The 27,875-nt window shown below is 42.4% G+C and overlaps 1 protein-coding gene across 1 annotated transcript in view; it reads right to left on the bottom strand.

Annotated features, from left to right (window-relative positions):
- Positions 1–27,875, bottom strand: part of RCN1 (reticulocalbin 1) — a 228,789-nt gene that overhangs the window by 50,624 nt on the left and 150,290 nt on the right. The window contains exon 6 of the mRNA XM_044059691.1: positions 8,481–8,680. Within this exon, the coding sequence (XP_043915626.1) occupies positions 8,481–8,680 (200 nt within the window). The remainder of the gene's footprint in view (positions 1–8,480; positions 8,681–27,875) is intronic.

Raw genomic sequence — 27,875 nt, 5'->3', positions numbered from 1 at the left:
TCAAAAACCCACAAAAAAATTGGGCTTCTCCATAGGCACAACAAATTCCTCTCTCACTCAACTAAAGAAGCATTAGCCCTCTCCTACCTACTTCCCTCCCTAACCTATGGGGCTCCCTTAATGACTAATCTGCAGTCCTCCCTAAAACTGTTACAACAAGATTGCCAAATTTGCCTGTAACTGTCGTCATTCAACTCATCACTGTACAGCCTTAAGAAACCTCCAATGGCTTGAATTCCCTCATTACCTACTACTCTTTCAGCTAACCAACTCCCACAGACTTATTTTCAAGCCTCAAGACTGCCCTGCTCTCGGGTCCTTATTTTCCCCTTACTCGCCTTCTAGGCCAATATGATCAGAAAATCAAACCTACTACAGGTTCATAAACCTAACCAACCTGTAGGTAAGGTCCTGCACTCCTGGACTATGGTGAGACCCTGGAACAATCTCTCCTCCCCATCCGATCTAAACAACATCCCATTAAATTCAAAATAGCCCTGCACAAGCACCTTCTCTCCAACTGAATTTGTAACTGCTCTACCACGTCTGACGCTATCACTTAACTCTCTTCTCCCCAAGCTCAGACCCAGTACTGCCTTTCAAAACCATCTAACTACCTAAAACACACACTTCCTCCACTTAAACTGTCACTGACATCCTACTTACCATTATCTATTCTCATATTCCTCTCTTTAAGCATTCCAAGTCTTTCTTTAACCTCCAGTAGCTCTGTCTACCTGAATCATTCTATGCCTTCTTGCCATTCCCTTTTACTTAATTTCTGATGTGGATTTTACAGTCGCCCCATTTTCAAACAGATAACCCATCTCAAATTAATTTGACTTTCCTCATACTCTTCTACTGTTTGAATTTATTTTTTATTCTTGGTACCATTTAAATTTACCTAACCTTACTATTTTACAGCATGCTTCTCTCTCAACTGTGGTAACCACTGTAAATATTTTACCTCCTGTAACAATATTATACTGTTATTGTATTGATTTTTTTTTTTTTTTACACTGGAGTTTTTCTCCCTGGGCCTCCACTGAAAATGTTTGTTTTTTTCAGCCCAGTGGACCTTCCTAGTAAACAAATGTCAATAAATAAAATAAATAAATTAAGTTCCTGTAAAGCCTTGCCCTTATCCTGAAAGGACCAACAGAGAAGCAGCAGCTTCACCAAACAAGTGTTTAATATCGAGAGGGCCTCCATCAACTTAGTCTTAATATCATCAGGCAAACACTGAAACGAAAGTCAACAATACCTCCTCATCACTGACCCAAAAGCAGCAGCCCTAGAAGAAGCATCTGCTGCAGCATAACTACACTTGATGGAATGACAAGCCACCTGGGAGAAGTCCCTAACATGGAAAGGGCAGACATTTTATCCTCAGAATCTGGAAGATCAGAAATAACCTGATAGGCCTGGGATAGGAGAGCCAACAAATACCTGGACATATGGGTCTGATAATAAACAGCCTTGAAAGCAAAGGTAGCAGAGGTATAAACCTTCTAGCCTAGCCTTTCCATGGTCCTGCTATCTTTATCAGAAAGCAGTATCTTGGGAGAAGGAAGCAAATGAGAGGGCCTATCAGAAGCTACAGACACCACCAAGGAGTGAGCAGCACACTTATACAAAAATTTACAGTCCTCAGGCACCCTATAAAATCTATTAGGTTACTTGGGAGCAGGGGTCTGAGAGTCTGGATCTTTTTAAGCACTGGAAAATACATCCAACGAGGCAGCCAAAATAGGAGGAACAGCTGAAGACCTAGGAGAATCCATTTGCAGCAACTCATAATACCTTTTTTGCACCTCAGAAACCTGAGCACAATCCTATTTAAAGAACTCCATCGTCCCGGAGATCATGTCCCCAAAAGAAATCTCTTCAAAGGGGAGTAAAGGGCTGGTAGATTCCTCTTCCTCTGATCCGTAATCCATAGCAGAAGGAATTTGAGAAGAGAAAGCAAGGGATTCCTCATACAAATCCATCTCCTCCTCAGGAGGATCCTGTTCTCTGGGTCTTTTTAGGGGACTAGAAGACCAAGGTGGGGCTGGAACAGACACTCCCTCAGGAGGTTTCAGTACCTGCAAAGCACTAAACAAGCCTTGAGTGAAGGACTGACATTTACTCTGTTCATCCTTAAGAACAGGAGTAATATGTTTAGTCTTTTGTGTTCTCTTCAAAAGGACATCCACCTTATAAAATTTGGACGGCTCTGACTCTGGACAGCATTCAATGATGGTAGTAGGGATTTCTTCTCTGACTAATATCTGAGGCACACTCCTAAGCCCCTCAGAGATAATCGGCCATGGTTCCCCTGAACATCTGAGGTGGATGTCTTCAATGCCTCCTCAGATGTGCTTGAAGTCGGATCCCCACCGGCCTCCAATCCAGTCCATGCAGAAGAATCCAATAATAAAGCTGGGCAAACGTCTGGGCATTCACTTAACTCAGGAGAGATGTCTGGCGGAGGCTGAACAGCAGAAGATTCAGGCATAGGCTTCTTGGCCTTCTTCACTGATTAAAAAGCCACGTAGATTGGAATCCAAAATAAGTCCAAAATTTATTGTATAACACACAGTAAGTGCAAGTATTTACGAGCATGGGTACGACATATGTCAGGGTGAAGAAAAGAATGCTTTATTTAGGCATATTCAGGTTTTTCCTGACCATTCCTTTAAATTTGTGGTGTTACAACAGGCTAAATGTGGGGATGGAAAGGGGCCTTGGAAGTTGTTCCTTGAGGAGAAAGAAACCTGGTGGCAGGTATTTTTAAATGCGTACTTGCCACCAGGGTTAAATGATCTTGTGTCTATTTTCAGCAAACTAAAATTAAAGGTTTTTGATAGATGAAGTTTTTATTTTAGCATTAACATCATTATATTTATGTAGTATAGTACGGATTTATTTACTTAGAATATTTATTGTATTTGTACATAAAAAATGTTATGTATTGTATGTTTTTTGTATTTGATATGTGGGGACATGTGCTTTTAAATGCTTATTTATGTACTGACTTGTCAGCTTTTAGTAAATTAACTGGTGCTAATTGTTTAGGTAGGGGTGTGTGTTTTTGTATATATTTGAATGCATTTGCTTTGTTACTTTGAAGAAGTTTGGTGATATCTACCAAACGAAAGTGCTTACTGTGTGTTATACAATAAATTTTGGACTTATTTTGGATTCCAGTGTACGTGGCTTTTTATTCAGTTTATCCAGTTTGGTCGTTCTGTTGGTGGTTCTTCTTCACTGATGGCTTTCCCTCAGTGCAGAGTGGAAGTTCCCTCCACTGTGTCCTTCGCAAGAAGCTTAAGATGCTGGTTTTCAAGATAAAGCACCAAAGAAGAAAGTCTACTACAAAGGGTTTTAGGTACAAAGGCCTGACTAGAACAGGCCGTACGATCATGCGAGGCACCAAGGCAAAATAGACATTATTCATGGCAGTCTTTAAGGGGAATCTCTCTCCCACACTGGCATTTACTCTTTTTGGATGACATGAAACCCCATAAGCAACCATAAAAGAAAAATAAGTAAAGAAAGAACCCCACTGGGGCACTTATCTGCAACTGCTCAGTGAACGAGCAATGGAACGGGTGGTTCAGACAGATGATCAACAGATAGTGTTCGGACTGGCGGCAAGAAGTTCTGAGGATGGTATGTCCAGACGTCACCTTTATGTCCTATGTTACATGAGGAGCATACGTGTGACGTACTGCGTACCTTAAGGCAATCTAAGGCTTTGGTACACTGGCTGGACATCATGTCGCCCTTGGCAGGGGATCCCTAATGTAATGAATACTACAATAGGGAAATGGAAGGACATCCACTAGACACCAGGACTTGCTGTAAAAGTGCCATAACCAGCATCAAAATTGGGATCAAGGGGTGGGAGGAACCACTGAACACAAGAAAGAAAGTTTAAAAGTACTATACTGGCATCACCACTAATTCAGGGACTGGGGGGCAGGGGTGATACACAGTGTACAGTGCTGTACCAGTACCAACATTACTACAAGGATATGGGAGGGATACACTAAACACTAAAGAATAGTGACCTAAGGCACAGAACAGCATGATGAGGATGAGAGAAACTGGATGCACCAAGTGCTGTAATAGCAAAAACTGCAGACATGGATCGGGTGGGAGGAAACAGTAGACTACCAGGGAATACAATCCTGCGATGACACCAAAACTGCTAGGGGGACCAAGGGGTGGAGGGAACCACTGGACAACCAGGAAGAGTCTCTAAAGTGCCATGTTACTATGGGATGAGGGGGTGGGTGGATACATAGCACCAGGGAGCATTCCTTACAGTGCCCTAATGCAAATATACAGCATGATAGGGATCCAAAGGGTAAACCACCAGACACCAGGGCTTACTGTAAAAGTGCCATAACAGCACCAACATCGTAATAGGGATTGGAATGTCGGGGGGGATGCACTACACCTGGAAGTCAAATGTGCCATAATGACACTAAAGTATTACAGGGGGTGGAAGGGACCACAGGAGGGTAGAGTCAGGTACAAAGACTGAAGTGCACACATACATGTGTGTGCGTGTGTATACACGTGACTGTGTACGTGTTTGTGAAAGAGTGACTGGAGGGTGATTCAACTGCCCACATGAGTAGCAGGGTCCTATTTCAATGAGCAGATCAGCCATGATCTGCATGTCGCAAAATTACCAGTGACTCAGGACATATTCAAATTAGATGATAATGAGGGCTGACCTCATCATGGTTAGCATGTTCCTGAATTGCAAATGGGAATGTTGTGCTGGAAGAGACTTTCTAGAGCAAGCCACTAAGGCATTCAAGGAATGCCCGGGTCTATTTAGAAGAAAAGTAATAATATTCATTAAATAATTTAAAATAAATCTAAAAGAAAGCATTTAGTGTTTCCTCCTTCCTTATAAAATAAATGTGTGCACATGCCTTGGGTAGCAAGCCCATGCTCTGTCTCTTGTACAGTAATTCCTCAGAGGGTAATCTTCTGCATCCTATCTCATGTAAAATAAATGCTTGCGGTATAGTTTAGCTCTTTTCCAGTTTCTAGTTTACAACAAAAGTTGCTGTGTTTAGTGTAACCTTCCATCTCCTGTCCCAAACTGAAGTTTACTGAAAGCACTAATGCATAGGATGACCCCTGTTCCATTTCCTAGTAGCTTCTGAAAGTAATGCTAATGCCCAAGGAATGCTTTAACATGGTGTACCTGACTGACTTCTGAATGAGTCACAGACAGCAAATTTACTTATGATTAATCTGCTGCAGCAACTAAACATGGAGCACAAGCAGAATGAAAATGCCACACACCTATGAAAACCAGACAACCATACAGCAATACAGTGTAGGCAACTGGAGCAAACAGAACCTCAAAGAGCCCTGAGGTTATGGATTCTCATACATCAGACACTGGCATAAAAATAAAATAATAGAAGAAGAGACAGAGTAATACAGTTCTTCTAATGGATCTTCCAAGGAGGGACTCCTCTTTTTGAAGGAAACAGGCTTCTCCTCACTTGTTCCAATTTATTAAAAAGACATGTGTCTGGAGCATTTCTCCCCAGGCCTCCTCTGAAAATTGTTTTTGTTCCAAGTCGGACTTTCCAAGTAAACAAATGTTAAATAAATTTCCTTATAAAGCAGGCATTTACCTACACCACGTTCACAAAATAAAATAAATAAATAAATAAAATAAAAATGTAATGTTGCTTGTAATAACCCTGATTTTTAACCTTCAGTTTCCAAGAAAGGGAAAAAGACCTTTCTGGTCAATCAGAAAGATTGCAAAAATATATATATAGTTCTACACTTTGTGGTAATCTTATGAATCCCCTCATAATTAATGCTGCAAGAAAAAAAATCATTCATAGGTTGTGGTATACTATGTTATCTAGCCCTAGGGCCTATACAACACTAGCCACAACAACTGGCTCCTCTTCCTTCACTATTGCCCTGCCTGGACCCCCCCCTCTATGAGGCAAGGCAACTGACATGAGGTGAATTTCCTTTCCCCATTCAAATTCAATGGTTCCTTTTGAAAAGGGTTGACATGTATGGGCAGTCCATTTCAGAGTCTGGGGAGTCTCTGGGTCAGGAACCTATCCTCCAGCATGATGAGGGATCGTGCAGTGGGACAATGACCTCCCTCCTCTCTTTTTCTGGATGAAAAGCCCTGAGTGATGAGGTGCCACAAGAAGGATGACCTGACTGGACATGTTTTTCCCCAAAGGGGATAACTATACATTCTTGGCATTGAGCTTGCCCCCATGGCTGGCACAAAATCATGTGTCTGTTGTGCCTTTGCTTTTGGAACATATCCACATAATTTTCAATAATGCCAGGACTGAATGCTGAGGTACTCCACTTGTCACTTGTCTGCAGCTGTTGGCTACTTTTATAGTGTGGGTTCTGTCAGTAAAGCAGTTGGCAATTAATGCCCAGCTTAGTAAGTCATCTATGAATCTAGGAGGGGAGATGTGTCAAGGCCTTGCGCCGCGAGTCCAGAGGCTGTGTGGAAGTTTCTTAACTAAGAAATACTTTTTTTCTCACCTTAGGTTGTATCCAGCAGCTACTTCTACATCTTTGCCAGCTGAAAATAAACTACTGGTTTCTACCAACCCTTTCTCTATGGTTATGTTCCTAGATAGAGTATCTGCACAGTAATACACACTTTTCTAAGCATGTTTCAATATTTGAAAAAGACTAGAAAAAATGGGATTCATATAGGAACTACCCTCTGAAAGAAGGGTGAGAAATGTATTTGAGGGCCTTGTCTACCACAATATTTTACTCTATAACACTCAGACACAGTATCATAATAATGTTTCTCATCCTAACTCTACTACTTATTGCCCATGTTTACATTTCACATTGCATTTGTATCATAGTCAGACTGGGTCAACTCTAATTTACATAAACTTACACAATGCAATATGACTGTCCACAAGCATAAGAAGACAAAAAAAAAATCATATCTTTTCAAATTCTCCCTTAAACCAATATTAAGAAAGATATACCTACCTACATAAAATACCTCAGAATAATTTAACCAAGTTCCCACTCACCTATGGGTGCGATGTCCTTATCACAGCTAAATGAAAATAGCGAGGCATCATGTTATAAGTCCTCTATCTCAAGTATATACAATTTACACTGTAAGTATACAGAATAAACATTACAGAGAACAGATTTGGCTAACACTAAACATGACATACAACTCATTTCACAACTCTTTTTTTTCAAATTAAAAAAAAATTACCATTTTTGTCTGAGACCCCATAAAAAAAAACATATACATACACATCTTACATTCATGCTTATCTTGCATGGACCACACCAAGGTTGGTGTGCCATATTCATGCCATTTCCCAATTAATCTTAGATCTGTCTGAGATCTTCAGGCTCTCTCTCTCTTCTGGTCTGATCCAGCCTTCTCCTCAGCATCTTCTCCTCCTTATCCTCTTTCCACTCCCCTCTTCCACTATGTTCCATTCCTCCATAGTCTCTTTCCCCTCTTATCACTTTTTTATTTTTTTTCTTTTTTTTATTATTTATTTTTTTTTTATTTTTTTTTTTTTTTTTTCTATTTGATGTGCCTTCTCTTTTCCTTCTCTCCTCTCTTGGTCTTGTCTCTATTCTCTGGTGCTTGTCTCTATTAGAGTACAAACCACTGACTCACCTCCTACTGTCTTTGTCAGATGCTCTACCTGTTGACTTTGCCATACTGTTTGCTGCTGTGGTACCATGTGCCTCCATACATCATTTTTTCTTTTGGTTACCCTTTCCCCCCCACCATGGGCTTTTTGTTTTTCGTCCGCCAGGAGCACCTTTCACTGTTTCAACAAATTTCAGCTCACAGTTCATCACAGAATATTCTACACTCTTCAGAACCCAGTTTCCTTTTCATCACCACTGCACAACCTACACAAACATTTTGGCCCCCTTCCTCCTCCAACTGACACAAAGTTCTCATCCTTCCCTTAATCTCCCTCCAACTGCTCAAACAAACTTCTCACTTCACTGCAGTTATTTACATACCAATCCCTCGCACATAAGAGTCATTATTTCACATTATTTCACAGTTCTACTACCTTACTCCACTACAAAACTTTTACCCCGGTATGAACTGCTTGCCTAAAATACAGCTGTATACTATAATAGGTAGTTGCCTGTTGTATTTTGCCAAAAAAAAAAAATCTCTTTCATACCAGTGGTGTACCCCTTATGGTACTACCAACCCCTGGTAGGAGAAGCTGAAGTTCACCATTCTTAGCCAATAATTCAACACTTTTATTGTGATAATTTTAAATTTCGCTACTAAAATCTTTTCTCAGAACAACACTACCAAATAAGCCCACAAACAATAAACAGTCAAAGAAAAAAAGAAAGTGTGGGGAAGAAGCACACATTGGTAATAAAATATTGAAAATGTCTCAGTGTAGAGTTTTAGCATTTGATTTAACAATAGGTATTACCTTATTCACATCCGATTCATAAACTAAGTGTCTTGCTTCAGCAAGTGCATGGTCATAATCCTGTGGTAAAATCCAGTGTCGGACCTCCTCTTTGTCCATTTTTCCATCCTTGTTAATATCACGAAAATCAGCAAATTGCTCACGCTCTGTTTTCACCCAGTCTGGTTCTGGCCCGCCATCCTCATGTGCAAACATATCAGCTGAAACCAACACATGTATAATCAGTTGCTTGTTTACATAAAATATAAATGCAAGTGACTGTTCAAAAAAGACGTATTTGTTTAATGAGATTTATGTACGTTTTTGCAGATCAAGAGCAACTGGGGTTTAGTATCACTGTTAGGATCGAGTTCTGCCTCATGCTAGAAATGTAATCAATTAAAAAGCAAAAATGTGATCAGATAACTTGGTTTCCAGTTATTAACTGTTATTCTTCATTTTAGTTAGTGAACAGCAGGATACAAAGGTGTCTGCTGCAGTTGTGAGTTAGAAGAGTACAACAGCATAACTGCTTTAATATAAACACAGACTTGATGAAAAAACACACACAGTTCAGTCAAATCAAGGTATATTCTTTCAAGAAGCACCCACCAATGTCGTGTAGCAGCAGGAAAGTATTAAAACACAGATAAACTCTGATACTAAGTACACACTGTTCATACACAACAACAATTATACCTTAATATTGCACAGGGCAGCTATACAAAACAAATTTAGCAATCTAGCCAAACACATAGATGAGGGTGAAAAAGTAGAATTATGAAATGAGAGAGAAGGATAGGGGTGGGAAAATCAACAGAACAGATATATAAAAAAAAATTACACAAACTCATATGAGAAAGTGAGTGAAGGTTCAGTATGAGGGGAAAACAGCAAAAAAGTAGAAAGATGAGAAATGAAAATACTGTGAGGCAACAGGTCAAGAGAATTTTTATAGAGGTGTAGGTGTTACTGGCACAAATGCAATTTGAAAGTTTCCAAAGCAAAATAATACTTGTGTGTGAGTGTGTGTGCACTGAAGATTGGGGAGCGTGAATGATCGGCCTAAATTAGTACCCAGAAGAAAAATAATAAGGCATATATTTAGTTATTTATAAATAAGTTTACCAGATACATGGGTTGGGTTACAAACTCTTTTCAGTCATGACCTAGACATAAGGCAGACAAGTACAGGATAGATAATAAAATGTCATTCTTTGTTTACAGCAAAATAAAAACTGGGAGAGAGCAACATAAAGACTTGCTCACCGATCTGTAATGGATTATGTAACCTATGCACACACATACAGGTATAGCTAAACACATTTCAAGACAAAGAAGGAAATATGAGATAGTGACAAAAGTGAGACAGGGAATGATAACAAAAAACTGAGTTAAGGATGCTAATAGGTAGTTACGGCTTTACTGGATTTCATGTAATATACACATACACATATGCATGACTAAAGGTCTAACCAGCCTAAATATCAATAATCTAAATAGTGACAAAAAGGTCTAAAGTTGAAAATATCAACAGTTAGAAATAACTAAAATAAACTATTGACAAAACTGAAGCTACACCAGGAAAGGGTACAATGTTGTGCAACCTTGGAGTTGGTATATATATATAATTAGCAAGGGGTATGGGAGGTACAGTCCCTAACATACTTGTGTAGTCAGGCTTGCCCTCTGCAAAAAAACATGTATTTGGCATTTTTGTGGATAGTTTGTGTAACTCCAACAAAGGGCTCAAACATTCTAGACCCGGAACTCACCAACATGGGAGAGTGTTGCACCCACCAGTGTCGCGTCCTCAGTGGTGAGGTCAGATCAAAAAGCTGTTTCCCTCAAAATAAAAATCAACCCGGAAAACCCAACTAAACCACTAACAGTTAGGAACTATTCTAAAGCTAACTATAGCCTGTTAAATGACAGCTTGTCAAAATTCAAGGCTCCCACAAGCCCCAAAAACACAGCTGCCTATGTAGAACTGTTCGCAGAAACCCTGTACAAACATGTAAATGGCTGCACTGAGGCTGCTGTACCTACCAGAAGCAAACCCTGATCTAACACCAAAAACAAACCCCACTAGTGGAATCCTAACCTTAACATGGTATTTAACAAAAGAAAAAAAAGTCATGGCCAAAATCAGAAACAGCAACTCTCTCAGAGACCGTAGCCCTCTGATTCACCTAAACAAGAAACTAGGAGGTCTAATAGGTTGCAACAAGGCCAGTTATGAGGTTAGGTTAGCTTCTCAGGCCAAGGATAATCACAAAGCCTTCTTCAGCTATGTCAAGAACCTTAAAGGTAGCACACAGTAGTGTGCAGAATGGTTGGTAAATGGCACAACCTTCATCGATCAGAGTGACATAGCAAATCTTCTAACTGATGAATTAAACTCTAACTTCACCACTCACTCCCCCACTACCCCCTGTGAAACTCCTTCTAGCATATCCCCACATCAACAGGGAGCAGGTCCTGTCATATCTCGCTATGGCCAAAAACACTGCTTCAGTGGGCCCTGACAGTATCCCCAGTTGTCTCCTAAACAGCCTCAAACATGACCTAGCAGTACTGCTAGAGACATTATTCAACTATAGGCTCAAAACATGTTATGTACTGAGTGAATGGAGAGCCACAACAGTTATACCTCTCTACAAGGGTGGACCATCAACTGACCCCATGAACTATAGACCCATCACTCTCACAAGTCTAATATGCAAAGGAAGGAACAAATTATCATAGAAATGATCAACAAAGATACTGGCAACAATCTACAGACACTAGACCTATCGCGATCTGGCTTCTCAACATGGTAGACTTCTTCAAAAGGTTCACCAAACCTATGGATGTGGAAAAACACTGCACGCTGCCTACCTCAACCTAGCCAAGACATTTCACACAATAACCCTCTCAGGTATTGTTCACAAACTCTCAAAATGAAGCATAAATCCCTCCATAAGTTGGTGGATTGCTAGCTGGCTCACAGAGTGGACCCATGAAGTCAGGGTTGGTGAGACCACTTCCACCAGACCAGTCACCAGTAGGGTACCACAGGAATCTGTTCTGGGCCCACTCCTGTTTGGCATCTATTTCTCAGGAGTCAAGCCTAATGTCAAAAGCCTCTGGCTCATCAAGTTTGCAGATGACTGTAAACTGGGAGCTGTCATACACCCCCATCACTACAAAAACATCCTACAAAAGGTTCTAAAACAAACAAATGACTGTTGCCAGAGCCATGGATTAAAGCTCAACATGATGAAATGCACTATAGTGCCCTTTGGGAAGGCACCTGAACTAATTACTCCACTGATAAAATACCTCTAAGAGTTGACCTGGTAGTTAGGGGGTTGGTAACACTGGATCATAGAAGTTACTAAGCTATTGGCCCTGAGGCCCTTACAAGCCTAGCCAAGAATTTAGCCCATGTTCTGACAGGTCAGCACCCAATGTCCCTGTCCATCAGGGACACAGGTGGACTCTCAGGAGTGTATTTTCTGTTCCCCATCCAGTTATCCAGGTTGCACTTAAAAAGGGTTAATGGGGTACACTGCTTGACGTGGAGCGGAAGTCTATTCCACTGAAGGGGGAGTCTCTGGGACACAAATCTGTCCCGCCAACAAGTCCTACTGATGTCAAAGACCAGGCTGAGGTTGTGCGTGCAGGTTACTTGAGTGGAGCTTCTCTTGTGGATATGCAGCAGTCCCATCAAGGTGAGATCTGAGACTGCTTTGAATGCCAGACAGAGGGCATCTCTGAAGAGTTTGTAGGGGACAGTAGAGGGACAGGACCTTTAGCCTATCTGTGTAAGGTAGATATTTGAGGCCCTGGATTCTCCTGGTGAGGAACCTCTGTGGTCTCTCCAACTGCTGCATGTGCTTTGTGAGGTACATGCCGAAAGGGGCACTGTACTCAATAATGGGTCTTATAAGGGAAGAATACAGGGATGTTATGATCACTTTGTTCCTGGATGAGATACCCTTACTAATAAGGTGGGCCATGTACAAAGCTTTCCATACAACGGAGGCAATATGGTGGTCAAAAGTCAGACTGCTATCAACCTGGGTGCCCAAGTTCTATACAACTGATTGCATGCTTAGGGTCTTGTTATTAATGTGATAATTTGTGGGGATGTCACTCTCCCCAAAGGGGATGATGATGCATTTTTTGGCATTCAGTTTAAGGCCATGTTTCTGGCACCAGTCATTTGTTTGGGAGAGACCCTGCTTGAGGATGTCCACATCACTAGGGGAATTAATGACAGTGCTCATCTTGCAGTCAACTGCAAACTTGGTCAAGCATACCCCATTGGTTTTGGCCTGCACCTCAGAAAAGTATATCCCAAACAACAAAGGCCCCAAGACCTATCCCCGGGGTACACCCCTCATTACGGGTCAACTGCTTGAGGTTGCTTCCCCTATTTTGACTAGGTAGGTTTTATCAGTAAGCCAGTTTACTCCCCATCTGGTAACATACAGATTGATGCCTAGTTGAGAGAGTTTATCTACGATACTCGAGGTGAATATTATCGAAGGCTTTGGCCAGGTCAAGGTAGGCGGTGTGCACCATCTTCCCCTCGTCCATGGCTTTGGTGACTGTCTCAACAAAGTTGTGCAAACTTAACAGGCATGACCTCCCCTTGATGAAACCAAACTGTGTGGGATCGAGTGTTTGGAGGTTGCCAATGTCCTTATTAATGAGGTCCATGATAATCCGCTCCATGGCCTTGCAGTTCAGGTTAGTTAGGCTGATGAGTCTATAATTTCCTGGATCAATGGATGTTCCACCCTTGTACAAAGGGATGACAGTGGCTGTCCTCCACTCGGCTGGGATGAAGCCATCACTCAGGCTTTGGCTGAATAGGGTGTCTAATGGTGCTGTAAGTTCCTGCCTGAGTTAATGTAGGATGCAGCCTGGGATGTTATCAGATCCCATGGAGGCTGTATTTTTTGCCTTTGAGAAGGCAGTGATGACTTGCTCCCTAGAGATAACTGGAGGGGGGCAGGTGCTGGAGATGTCCTGATTTACTGATGGGGGGACAGAGGGGTGAAGTTTTCACTGAACCTGACAAACAACAGGTTTGCTATATCTACGGCGTTCATGTATGTGGTGTCCTTGACCACCAGTTCTGAGTAGATCTGGGTGGTTCCCTTGAGAGTGTGGATATAAGTGAAGAAAGGCTTGTGATTGTCTTTAGCAGATGTGGCCATTTTGGACTCAAAGTTTGCTTTGGAGGATTTCACTGGTGCTCTTATTTGCTTATTCAGGCTAAGAAGAGATTGCTTCCAATTAGGCACTTGCTCCTTCTTGGTCCTGAACAGCAATTTTTTCCCTTTATTACAGAGTTTATTTATTTCAGATGTCCACCAGATAGGAATACCCAACAGGACAATATCATCCTCCTCAAGGAAGAATAAACTTGATTCCATGCAGTTAAATAAATGTTTGTTTAGTACTTTGGTGCAGGTTTGAACATGTGCCAGTTCCTACAGAGGGGGAGGAGGCAGTGAAGCTGTTTATACCTTCCCTCATAAGATTGTAATCAGCTTTAGAGAAGTTTTTTTGTTTGACCCTAGCTGGGGGGGGGGGGGGTTGGGGGAGATGGTGACTTCGAAAGTGATCGCTTTCTGGTTGGACCTTACAAGGATGACACTGTAGGGATGCTGCAGTGGCTACTCATGTTGGTTAATACCAAGTCGAAGACATTTTCACCTCTTGTAGGGGTGTCAACCAGCTGGTCTAAGGCATTTGCATTGACAAAATCAAGGAATCTCTGGGCGTTTATTTTTTGGCATAAGTAGTTCTTCCAATCTATGGTTTGACAGTTAAAATTGACCAGGATCAGGGTAAAGGGTTAAATCTTGATAGATTCGAAGACGTCCAGATAGGATGAATGGGCATATTGAGTCAAAGTTGCGGGCCTGTAGCTAGCTACGATTTGAACAGGGGTCCTTGTCAATGGTCAACTACACCTGGAGTGTCTCCTGTGCGTCATACTGTTTGACCAGCCTGGAGGTGTATATGTCTTTTATATATATTGCAACTCCACCTCCTTTTGCTTTGCTGCCCACGGTTTGGTATCTGAATGTATGACAGGATGAGTCACCATTTATGGCTGGGGTGCTCTCTGCAACTTTGAACCAGGTTTCTGTGACTGCACAAATGCCAGCACCTTCCAGGGTTAAGAAGGCTTGCAATGAGTGCAGTTGCATGTTTGGACTCCTAGGGTTTAGCAGCATGACCTTTAATTTGCATTTTAATGACATTTTCATGTTTGTAGTTTTAACCTCATTGCATTGCCGAAAAAAGGCACTATGGGGGAAGCAATAGCCTTTGCCAGGAGCCTAAAGCCCAAGGGAGACAGATGCAGGTTATCTCTGAAAAGCATCATGGTTTGTCAATCATGTCTTCCCAGCTGTCAGGCACTGGATCCCCTTGGAATGACACCAGAAACTAAGCCAGTTGTTAAAGTCAATCATTTTCTCTTTGTATTGAGGTATCATTCTGGGTGACGGTAGACTGCTGCTTAAGGCTAAGAACATACCTGCCCGGGACACATATTCAGAGAGCTCAATCATGTCTCTCTTCATATAGTCCAGGGAGGTATGTCTCAAGTCATTCACACCTACATGGACTCTCACACAGTCATAACAGTACCTGTTGTTCAGAAACTTGAGTGCATGGGTGATATGGTGGATTCTGGCATCTGAAAAACAACTAACTGTGACTTTCTCCTTATCCAGCCTGGGGAGGGACACATCTGTGTGTCTCTATGGAGTCTCCTATGACTACTATGTTGGGTTTATGTTTAGGCCTTAGTGGCTGTGGGGCACAGGTGTGTGGACTATGGGTGTTGTGTGTTGTGGTGGGCAGTGGAGTTCGCTCGTGTTTTTCCCTTGGAGGGCTCTTTTGTCTGGGTATGTTTTTGTTGACGACCTTCGCATTATGTGGCTGCGGGCTGTGTAGGTGTGGGTGGTGTCTGAGGTGTGGTGTTTATGTTGACAGCCTTCTCAGTACCAGATATACTGGCTTGCGAGAGAGAGAGCAATGACTCTAGGCTCTCACAAATCGTGTTCCTAGGTGGTAGTAGTAGAGGGTTGTCCTTGTACATGAGGCAGTTGCCACACTGTCTCAGGATGACCATATCAACCAGACTGGCTGGAGAAAGCAAAAGAAATTGTCCATCCATATTTATCAGAAACTGAGGGAGAGAGGCCAGAGAGAGCTAATAAGGTAAAAGATGGAAGGTCTAAGAGTAGTACTATTAAGTGATTACACAAGTTCTACTAAGGGAAAATTTGTAGCTGGAATACCTCACAAAGGTTTAAAAACAGTGCAGCTGCAGCTCTGGATGCAGACAACCTGTATCACACTGTGCTCCTCAATGTAAGGGTTAAGAACACAGTAAAACTCACAAAAAAGGTCAGATTAACCACTTAACAGACAAAAACAGAACTCACAGTATGAAAAATACAGTTAAACAGTAATGAAATGCAGTAAAATGTTTCAAAACAGTAAAGAACTGCAGTAAATAGCAATAAAATACAGTTAAACCATAATGAAATGCAGTAGTAAATTGCTTTAAAACAGTACAAACATGATAAATTAGCTCACAATCACAACAGTAAACAACAGCTCAAATAAAGTATAAGCAGCAACAAATGCATCAAACTAAATGTAGTTGAACACCTAAGCAGCAACAAAATGAAGTAGGAAGAGGCACAATTAAGTAGAGTGTGAGGAAACAGAAGACAATTCAAGGTTAAGAAGCTAAAGGGGTGGACCTTCACAGCTGATCTCACTGTACTCAGTAGAATGAGCTGATGTAATGGGACTGGGGGGAGTATCCAGTGTCAAATTTATAATAGAGGTGGGCAACTCAAAAGCCACCAAGCTTTAACATCACAACAACAGTTGGGCAGGTGGGTGGAATACAAGATCAGAACAGAGGTAAGGACTGAATTCACTATGGCTAAAAAACAGTTGCACAGTTTAAACAGATATGCAGCAAATATTGTTTTAGTTAATCAGAAGTGCAGAAAACAGTTGAAAATAAGTACTTATCTTTTGTTGCTAGTTATTTGTCCTTCAACCAACATGTAGCCAATACAGCAACAAAATCATTCTATGTTGCCAAACTCATAAGCAAAGGTATGGCATCCAGGTCCAAGGAATTTATAGTACCATTCTATTCAGCCCTTATCAAACCCATCATTGAATACAATTCCCCTTTGGCATATACCTAACCAGGCACTTGGAAGAGTTGGAACTCCCTCAAAGGTTTCTCACCAGAAGAATCCAGGATATGAATACCCTGTCCTCCACATATCAACTTAAGGCCCTGTCTCTTACAAGTTACTGAGAGGTGATCACTGCCTGGCATAAAAGATACCCTTAGACCCATCACTGATGGACCTCTTGCACATCCGCAAACAAACAGCACTAGGAACACTAGATTCAAGGACATCAACTCTTCCTGTGACATAAATAAAACATGCCGGAGAGACCAATATGTGTCTCAGAGGACTCCCACACCGAGGAACTGGCTCCCCATCCACATGTAGTGGAGTTCATCCCTGACCATTTTCAAGCAAAACCTTGATCACTGGAAGGGAAATTATAAATTCACCCCCGGTCTGACCCCCATGTCTCTGATGGACAGAGGCCAACAGTAAGTTAAACTAACATACCCTACCCCACACATAAACAACACTTAGCTGCCTCATTACTAAACCTCCACCACATAGGCGTCCAATGTACTTGAGGACAAAACTGGGTTTGGTTGCACTGCCAGGCTTATAAAGGCCCTGTTGGTTGATAGCCTAGAACAAACCTATGAACCTTATAGATCTTTACATCCACTTCTATTAATGTAGATTGAATGTGTCAAAATACGACTGTTTTCATTAATACAACAAAATAAGTTAAACACATGAAAAGAAAAGAAACAAACATGGATTGTAACAGACTTTCTCTCTGTAGCCTGCTCCATACGCTATCCTGTTTAAAATTCTTAATGTTTTCAAAATAAGTATTATACACAAAGTACAAATAATTCCTACAAAGGAAAAGTCAAAAGAGGTTGGTTCCAGAAATGTAACAATCACGTAGATACAAATTAACCTAACCAAAATTGTTTCATATTAATTTTGAGAATGTTCAAGTTGCAGTGCCAAAACCCAATGAAGGTACAAGGAGGAAACAGGTTATTGGTTTACAACCATAATCGCACTTAGAACTGCCAAATATTTTTTTCAAAGTTCTACACTAATGTCAAGTCATGCCAACACAGCCAGGAGATAAATTCAACATTAAAACTCTAATGGATTCAGCATATTCACTTACATATTTTCTCTTGTACTGCTCATTTCCAAGGAAAACTTACACAGACTGAATGACACCCATGTTCTGGTGAAAACTTTGGTGAGGATGTATTCATCATGTCATAAGATAGCTCTTTATCTTTTCAGTATGGAAAATATTGTGAAACATATCTTTAGTTTCTTAACACTGCTCAATGTAGCATTCAAGTCTAAGCAAAAATGTGAAAATAATGAATCAATCACCATATTGTGTTAACATGTAAATTACATCAGTAAAAAAAGGTGATTATGGGAATGTATGCCTGGCTTTTTGGTGGCCGTCGTGATGCAGTGGTTAATGTTGTCACCTCACAGCAAGAGGTTCTCTGGTTTGATTCTCGGCTGGGGTGACTTCTGTGCAGAGTCTGCATGTCCTCCCTATGTCCTCCCTGCGGTCACGTTGGTTTCCTCCGGGTGGTCTGGTTTCCTCTCACATTCCAAAGACATGCAGTAGGTGGGCTGGAGACTCTAAATTGGCCATAGGTGAGAGTGTGTATGTGAGTGAGTGTACAAATGAACTACAGCAGCAGTACTAGCCACCCGGCGGTGTAAATCCTTGGCCTAAGATGATTGTCAATGCTGAAGTGACACCCCAACCTCATATGCAAAATGGGAAAAGGGGTTGAGGATGGATGGATGCCCTGACTTTTTACTTGACTGCACTTAAGCCCAACTAGCTAAAAAAGATGGAACCAAGGAAAACATGGAATTTTTATTTTTTTAAGAAATTTCTAATGTAATTTAACTATATCTACTAATCTGATAACTAAAAATCATTTGGAGCCACTAATAAACCTACAAGGGTGGAAGGTGGTGTTGTTTTCTTACCAAACTGCCTCCAAATCAGAAAATCCTTAAATCTGCACATCATTTAGAAAAGCTAGATAAACTTTGTGTTAAAGCCGCGGTGGTGCAGCGGAAGCGTTGTCGCCTCACAGCAAGAGGATGTTCTTCGTGTTTCACTGTTGCAGTCATTACATTTGGGTAATCTGCTGGCAGGTTGCCCTCAGTCGGCCTGATTAACAAAGTCTTGGGTCCTGCTTCGGTTGCTATCCCTTCTTCCATGACGTCAGGTCGTCAGGGGGATAAAACATGCAGCCAATGCCATTATATCAGTCTTTCTTACTGTGTGGTGCCCGAAGCAGAAGCAGTTCGCAAGTGCCGGTCGGCCGACTCCTGAAATTTTCATTTTCGAGTTTCAGATCCGAAGTCTTCAACTAAAAAGCTAAGTACCCTGTTGGGGAAACTTTTTCTTGCTCCTTTCCGATGTCAGTAAAAGTTAATAATTGCATTACTTGTGGGAAGCAAATACCTCATAAGGATTTCCATTTGTACTGTATCCTTGCCTAGGTCCTGACCACAACGTACCTTGCTGTCAGATTTGTGCTTTATTTAATCAATGCACTATCAAACATCGGCACATTTTTGCTTCTAAATATTTTGGCTCACGCTTTAATTATCCAGAAATGTCGTCTGTTAGCAATCCGACTACCGGAATACCTAAAAAACACAAAGAAAAAGACAGACAGACTGTTGAGGTCCAAAACTGCAGATGATGCTTCTCCTAAGCCAGCCGCCAGTTCACCGGTACTCAGTGAGGCGCTTTCGCAGCCCCTGATACCCGCTACTTCTGATTCGCATGCCTCAACTGAGACCCATTCGGAGTCCGGTATGCCGCAAGATGCTTCAATTATGGAACCCGCAGATGTCTCTACCTTGGATGGGTCCGGAGCCGCTGTGCAGACACCGGCTTCTGAGGGTATTTTCAGGCCTACAGATTTGTATATCAGACCGACGCCATCTTCAAAACTAAGGCCAAAATCTCGACCTATGGCTAAGAAACTGACACCTGGGCCACATGTGCAGGCCCCTATGCCTAAAAAACAAATGATCAAAATGGCTGAAGATTTAATTACTCTGATCAGGGGTAGCCAGCCCCCCCACTTCTAAGAGGCCTAGGCAAGACAATGATTATGAATCTTCTGAACAGGATTCTATTTCTTCTAACTCTTCTAATGAACAGGAATTGTCTATACCTACTTATGAGGACTCTGATGCAGAAGATTCCATTCCTTCTGCTTCTCCCCCTGACGACTTTTCTTTTGGGTAAACTTTACATACCTTAAGGGAGCATTTCCACTGGGAAAGTCAGGATTTCCCTGAATCTAAAAAGAGACTTAGGGATTTTCTTCTTCTTCCTCAACATAGGCCTTTGGCTGTACCTCCTGTTCTAGACATTGTTGATGATGTTTTTTCAGAATCTAGTATGGCTCCTGATTCTCTGCCTCCGGCTCCTTGTAAGCCAGACAGATACTACAGGGTTCCCGACTCCCACAAATTCCTTTTCAAAAATCCCGTTGCAGACCCTGAAACCATTTCTCAGGGTCCCAAGGGCATTAAGGCTTCTACTGCTAAAAATCCTACCCCTTCTGATAGAGATTCAGAGTGCTGGATAGATGGGGTAAGAAGGTTTACACTTCTGCAACCTTGGCAATCAGGGCTTTAAACTGTCAATTTCATATGCTAAAATATCAACAGCATATCATGGGACTGCTTAAACAGAAAATGATGTTAATTTCTGACTGTGTGGAAAACAAAGATTTACAGGATTTATTGCATTCAGCTGAACAAGTTGGAAAACATACTTTGCAATGTGGTTTTGATTCTTTGGAGGCCTCTTGCAGGGCTGCTGTAACTAGGTCTGTGCTAAGAAGGCATGCTTGGTTCAAAGAGCAAAATCTGCCTGATTATATTAAAGCAAAAATGTTGGATGCTCCTTTACAACATGACCGTCTCTTTGGTAATAAGGCTGAAGAAGTTTTAAACAAGATGGAAGATAAAGCTAAATCTATGTAAACTGTGAAATATTTCTTACAAGTGCATCCTCCAAGATTTAGTAGGCACTGGCCTACTAAGAACTGGTCCTTTCCAGTTCCAGTGAGAGCCACTCAAGTCAAACCCACACATTCCAAAGGCATTGCCAATTCCAAACGGATGGCTAGACCTGCTCCCAAATCAGTGGGCAGAGGCCCAGAAACAAGTACTTTCCCTCATGAGCATGGGGGCTATTCAACCAGTACCAGAAGAGGAAAAGGGACAAGGTTTCTATTCAAGACTTTTCCTGGTATCCAGAAAAGACAAATCATGGCATCCAATTCTGGACTTATCTACTCTAAACACCTTTTTGGACATTCCAAAATTCAAGAATGCTGACTCTTCACCAATTACTTCCTATGCTAGGCAAAGATGCCTGGTTGGCAACTCTAGATTTAAAAAAGGCTTACCTGCATATCCCAATCAGAGAATGTTGCAGAAAATACCTCCGCTTCAAAGCAGGCTACTTGCATTACCAGTTCTCTGCACTGCCCTTTGGCTTATCTACTACGCCCAGGGTCTTTACAAATTGCCTGGCTCCAGTAATTGCATTTGCAGGCAAAGAAATATTCAAATATATCCATACCTGGACGATTGTCTAATTCAGGCAGAAAACAAGGACACTTTTCTAAACCATCTGGTGTTTGTAAAAAGGGTTCTAACTTGTCTAGGGTACACTATAAATGAAAAGAAATCACAACTGGTACCCTCTCAAAAAATTACATTCCTGGGTGCAAGCTTGAATACAACTGCCCAGATGGCTTTCCTTACGCCAGAGAAGCAAATTCATTTGGTGACTTACTTGCAAACAGGTTGCCACAAAAACCCTGCTTTCTGCAAGGCAAATACTGCAAGCCTTGGGGTTCATGGCTTTCTGCATTCTTCTAATTCCATATACAAGACTGCATATGAGGAAACGTCAGTGGTACTTAAAAAGTCTATGGAGTCAGCATTGCCACAGCCTGGAAACAATGATTCCTATCATACTTTGCCTGCAACTAGAGTTCCTATGGTGGGCAGAGGCAAAGGGACTGCCATTCACACCACCCCCTACCGCCCAAACTCTAACTACAGACACATCAGACTATGCTTGGGGGCCACATTTGGCAGGGAAGTGCATTCAGGGCAAATGGAGCCCAAATCAAATGCACCTTCATATCAATTAAAAAGAAATGCTAGCTGTACAGAATGCACTGACAGCCTTCAAGGACTACCTTCATCCAGGACAATTAATGATAAAGACAGACAACACCACGGTTATGTGGTGCATAAACAAGCAGGGGGGTACACACTCTTACCCCCTTTGCAGACTAGCCATGGCATTGTGGAACACGGCCATGACCTTTCAGATACAACTACAAGCTCAATTCCTGCCAGGAAAGCTGAATACTCTGGCAGACGAACTAAGCAGAAATCTCATGGACCCACACGAATGGAAACTGGAACCACGGATTTTCAACATGTTGACACGCAAATGGGGGAGCCCAGACATAGATCTTTTTGCCTCATCCCAGAACTATCAGTTGGAAAAATTTTGCACAAGAACTCATCACAAAAAAGCCTGGAAAGTGGATGCTCTATCCTTCAGCTGGCAAAACCTATCAGTCTATGCCTTTCCCCCTCTGCCTCTGCTCTCCAAAGTTCTACTAAAAGTCAAACAGGACAAACCAAAAATTATTTTGATTGCTCCAGACTGTCCTCGCCAACACTGGTACCCACTCCTGTACAATCTGTCACACCTTCCACCATGGCACCTGCCTCAGACACCTTACTTACTTACTGTCTCAGCAGAACAACAAAATTCTGCACACTCAGCTCCAAACTTTGAATCTTGTGGCGTGGCTAATCACCTAAATTCACCCTTAGCATCTCTCAGCAAACCTGTGATGGATATCATTTTGGAGGCGAGAACGCCTAGTACTAGAAAATCTTATGCTGACAAATGGAAAAGATTCTGTGCTTGGAATCAGTCTCAAGGGATAAGCACAGCAGTGCCCAACATTCCTCAGATTTTACAATACTTAACTGAGGTGCTTCACAAGGGCCTGTCCTTTTCTTCCACAAAAATCCATGCCTCAGCCATTTCAGCTCATTATAACACAGAACCTCTCATCCTCTGCTAAAGCAGTATCTCAGAGGGGCCAAAAACTTATGACCACCCAGGAGAGCTCCAACTCCTGCCTGGGACCTCAATTTTATATTGGAAAAGCTCACTGTCCCTCCTTTCGAGCCAGCTGCTACTGCAGACTTAAAATTTCTCTCCTGGAAAACAGCTTTCCTTTTAGCAGTCACTTCAGCTAGAAGGATTTCCGAATTACAGGCTGTTATGGCAGTGGAGCCTTTCATCATTTTTCATGCAGACATGGTTCATAGGTAGATACTAGGCTATCTGCCCTAGGGTATTTATAAGCCTAGCCAGAGTGTATTTGGCTTCCGCCTCCCTATTAGATTAGCCTACTTTGCCTCTGTAAAGTAGGTCACAGAAGGTACCCTTTTAAGATTAGTTTACTGTGCCTCTGTCTAGTAGGGACACAGGAGAGACCCCAGGGGTGAATTTGCGATTTCCCATCCACATTTCCCATCCACGCGTTCAAATTTCGCTTGAAGAGGGTCAGCGAGGGGCTATGTCTAACATGAATTGGGATTCTATTCCAGAGTGAGGGGAGTCTCTGGGAAATGAATCTGTCCCTCCAGCATGTCCTATTTATTTTTGTGCTGAGGTTTAGGTCCCTGGAGCGTGTAGCTCTAAGGGATTTGGATTTTTTGAGATGGAGCATGTCCATTAATTCGGGGTTTGACATGGCTTTGTACATCAGGCATAGATCGCCTCTGAGTAGGCGGTAGGCAACTGAGTAGAGCTAGCGTTTCTTTAGTCGAGCTGCATAGGACATCTGTTTGTAGCCTATGATCCTCTTGGTGAGGTACTTTTGGGGTCTCTCCAGTTGCTGCAGGTGTCGGGTAAGGTACATCCCAAAAAGGGCATTGTATTCAATTATGGGCCTGATGAGTGACAAGTAGAGGGGCACAATGACCTCTCCTGATCTAGATGCGAACCCTTTTGTGATAAGGTGGGCTATAAAGAAGGTCTTTCTAACCACTTTGGCAACGTGATCATCAAAGGAGAGATTACTATCTACGTTGGTCCCCAAATCTCTAATTATTTCTTCCATACTTAATGGATTACCACCTATGTGGTAATTTGTGGGAACCTTGTTTTTCCCAAAGGGGATGACTATGCATGTTTTAGCATTTAGCTTGAGGCCGTGGCTCTGGCACCAAGCATCAGTCTCTGTGAGACCCTTTTGGAGGATGCTTGTGTCAGCTGGAGATTCGATTATGGCTCCCAGTTTGTAGTCATCTGCGAACTTTGTCAGCCTTAATCCCCCCGTGTTAGCCTGAACCTCAGAGAAGTATATACCGAACAAGAGAGGTCCCAGAACTGAGCCCTGTGGGACACCACTTGTAACTGGTTTGGATTCAGACATGGCACCTGCGATTCTGACCATGTGGGTTCTATCTCTGAGACAGTTTGCAACCCATCTTGTGATATGGGGTTGATATTTAAGCTGGTAAGCTTATCTATGATGCCCGAGTGGGGTATTGTGTCGAAGGCTTTTGCGAGGTCCAGATAGGCTGTGTGGACTACCTTGCCCTCATCTATGGCTTTGGTAACTCTTTCAAAGAAATCAACTAGGTTTAAGAGGCAAGATCTGACCTTAACAAAGCCGAATTGGGTAGGGTCCAGTGTCTGGAGGCTCCCAATGTCTTTGTTTATGAGTTCCATGATAATACACTCCATAGCTTTACAAACCAGACTAGTCAGGCTTATGGGGCGATAGTTTCCAGGGTCCGTTGTGGCACCACCTTTGTGCAGTGGGACCACTGTAGCTGAACGCCATTCTTTGGGTACATATCCTGTAGTAAGGCTAAGTTTGAACAGTGACTTAATGTGAGGGTTCAGTTCTTCTTGGAGCTCATGTAAGACACAGCCTGGGACACCGTCCGGTCCCATAGATGCTGTGTTTTTTGCTTTGAAGAGTGCAGCTTTCACCTGTGCATCTGTGATGTCAGGGAGGTTACATTCAGTTGGGATAGGCATTTGCTCCTTTGGGGAAGGGGAGAAGTTTCGCTGAATCTGTCTGCCAGGATGTTGGCTATGTCTGTAGTTTCGTATATTTTGTACCGTTATGCAACAATTCAGAGCATATCTGGGAGTTACCGCCCATGTTCCTGACAAAACTAAAGAAGGCCTTTTGATTATCTTTAGTGTCTAGGGCAATTTTTCTTTCGAAACTGGCCTTTGATGATTTTATGAGGGATCGACGTTTCTTGCTAATACTGATCAGAGATGCCTTCCCTTTTGGGATTTTGCTCTGTCATGTAGTAGCTTCCTCCTTCTGTTGTATAGCTTATTTATGGCCGGGGTCCACCAGACCAGTCTCCTGTTTTTGGAGGAGTGAGTCTTGGTTTTATTTGGGATAGCATGATTCATGCATTACTGCAGGTGCTCATAGAATGCATTTGTAAAGGATTCTGCGGATTGGGCTGTATTATCCTCTGGCCCAGGGGCTTTGAAGGATTCCACCTCAGTCTTGAGAAGTGCAAAGTTGGCTTTTGAGAAATTCTTTACAGTGATTTCCTTGGCTGGAGGTGGGGACGGGATATGGATGTCCAGGGAAATTTGTTTATGGTCTGATCTTACCAATGAGGGGTTTACCTCTGGTGTGGAACAGAGTCCCATGTTGGTGATGACCAGGTCCAATATGTTGTTCCCTCTTGTGAGAGTGGTGACCAGTTGTTCCACTGCGTTAGAGTTTATAAATTCAAGGAACAGTTGGGCTAGGGTGTTTGGGCTTGAGTAGTTTTCCCAGTCAATGTTTGGGTAGTTGAAGTCACCCAATAACATAGTGTTTGGAGAGACCTTCATATTCTCTAGTGTTCTCAGGAATGCCAAGTAGGGTTCCTATAATAGGGAGGGTGTTCTGTAGCAGGCTACAAACTGAAAGGCAGTTTTGCCCGCTGTTAGTTGCACATGGATGGTTTCCGATGCTTCGTGCAGTGCCACTAACCTGGAGGTGTAGGTATCTTTGATGAATATAGATACTCCCCCTACTTTTGTGCTTCGCTCCGAGTTTTGGGCGAAACGCGTGGTATGAGTTATAACCTGGTAGTGCTGGGGTGCTCTCAGGAGCCTTGAACCATGTTTCTGTTACTGCACAGACATCGATTTTCTCCATACTGAGGAGAGCCTCGAGTGCGTGCATCTTGAGGTTTAGACTTCTGGCATTGAGTAGCATTACCTTTAGTTTTTTTATCCTTGGGTTGTCTATGGAGGTGGGTTTGTCCTTTGAGCCTTGCCTAAAAAGGCACTATGGGGTGGCAAGAGCCTTGGCCAATATCAAAGCCTAAGGGTGACAGGTGCAAGCCGTCCCTAGCGAGGCAACGTTGCTTGTCGAGCATGTCATCCCAGGCTGACAAGACACTGGATCCCCTTTGAATTACACCAATACTTTAGCCAATTGTTGAAACTGATCATTTTGTCTTTATACTGTGGCATCATTCTTGGTGAAGGCAAGATGCTACTCAAGGTCAGGGTCATACCAGCCTGGGCTACATGGTCTGAGAGCTCCTCTATGTCTCTTTTCATGTAGTCCAGGGAGGTACGTCTCAGGTCATTCACGCCAGCATGGATAATGACGGAGTCATACTTGTACTTGCTTTGGAGTGACCTGAGTGCTTGCGTTATGTGGCGGATCCTGGTACCCTACAGGCAGCTTACAGTGACCTTCTCCTTGTTCAGTCCGGTGAGCGGGACGTATCGCTCAGGACTAATCTATCCTTCATGCCTAAGGTGGTATCCAGTGTGGCTCTTAATCAAACCATTCATTTGCCAACTTTCTTTCCCAATCCACAGAACAAAGTGGAGCGGATCCTGCATTCATTGGATGTACACAGACAACTTTGATTTTACTTAAACAGGACAAAATTTCAAAGAAAAATCTGAATAACTGCTGGTGGCATTTGCTGCAGGGGCAGAGGGAAAGGCTATTTCAAAGCAAACCATTTCCAAATGGATAAGCCATTGTATTCATTTCTGCTATATGCACCATGGAAAAACTATCCCCCAGGGGATCAGATCCCATTCCACCAGGGCTGCATCTACTTCTACAGCCTTTATCAGAGGTGTTCCTACCAGGGACATCCTAGAAGCTGCTACCTGGAGCTCAGTTCATACATTCACCAAACATTACCATTTACCACTTTACTCTAAATCCAGAGCTGGCTTTGCCACTGCTGTCCTGCAGGGCCTTATAGCTGGTCCTAATGCTGTATAATTCCCTCTACCCAATCATAGCTTTGGGAATCTACCCAAATGTAATGACTGCAACAGTGAAACACGAAGAACATAGTACAGTTGTGTACACTTACCATAAATGTAGATGTTCAAGTGTATTTATTGTTGCAGTCCTGGTTACCCTCCTTCCAGCCCCCTTTATTTTTCCTCTGGCTATACCTCTACTTTCTTTCATTATGCATAAAAGCCCTTTTGGTGTATTTGGTTTTAGGATTGGAGGTATATTTTTTGTGTTTTTAAATTTTATTTGCTCCCCATTTGGGGGGCACCTGACATCTGGGACAAGAAAAACTGATGTAATGGCATCGGCATGTTTTTTATATAACCTGACCTGACGTCATGGAAGAAGGGACAGCAACCGACACAGGACCCAAGACTTTGTTAATCAGGCCGACTGAGGGCAACCTGGCAGCAGATTAAACTGCAACAGTGAATACACTCGAACATCTACATTTATGGTAAGTGTACACAACTGTACTTTCTCCCGTTCGATTCTCGGCTGGAGCATCTTCTGTGTGGAGTCTGCATGTCCTCCCAGCGGTCGAGTGGTGTTCGAAAGACATGCGTAAAATGGGAGTGCCTTCATTGAAGGTTGGGCATCAGGCTGGCAACTCAGCACCGTAAAAATCTACTGCCAATCATTAGCGGACTGGAGTTCTGCTGTGGCGACCCCTAATCAGGAAAAGCTAAAAGAAGAAGAAAAGATAAACTTTGTGTTAACAAAAAAAAGTTATGGTCTGGAATCAAGCTGCCAGGTTTCCAAAGTTATAAGATCCTGGGTAATCTAGGGTGATCTCCCTCTCCAGTTTCTCTAGATTTGTC

Source organism: Protopterus annectens, chromosome 17.part0, assembly GCF_019279795.1.
Source record: "Protopterus annectens isolate FY-2018-M chromosome 17.part0, PAN1.0, whole genome shotgun sequence".
NCBI classification, from domain to species: domain Eukaryota; kingdom Metazoa; phylum Chordata; order Ceratodontiformes; family Protopteridae; genus Protopterus; species Protopterus annectens.
This window is presented reverse-complemented; position numbering and strand designations above follow the sequence as displayed.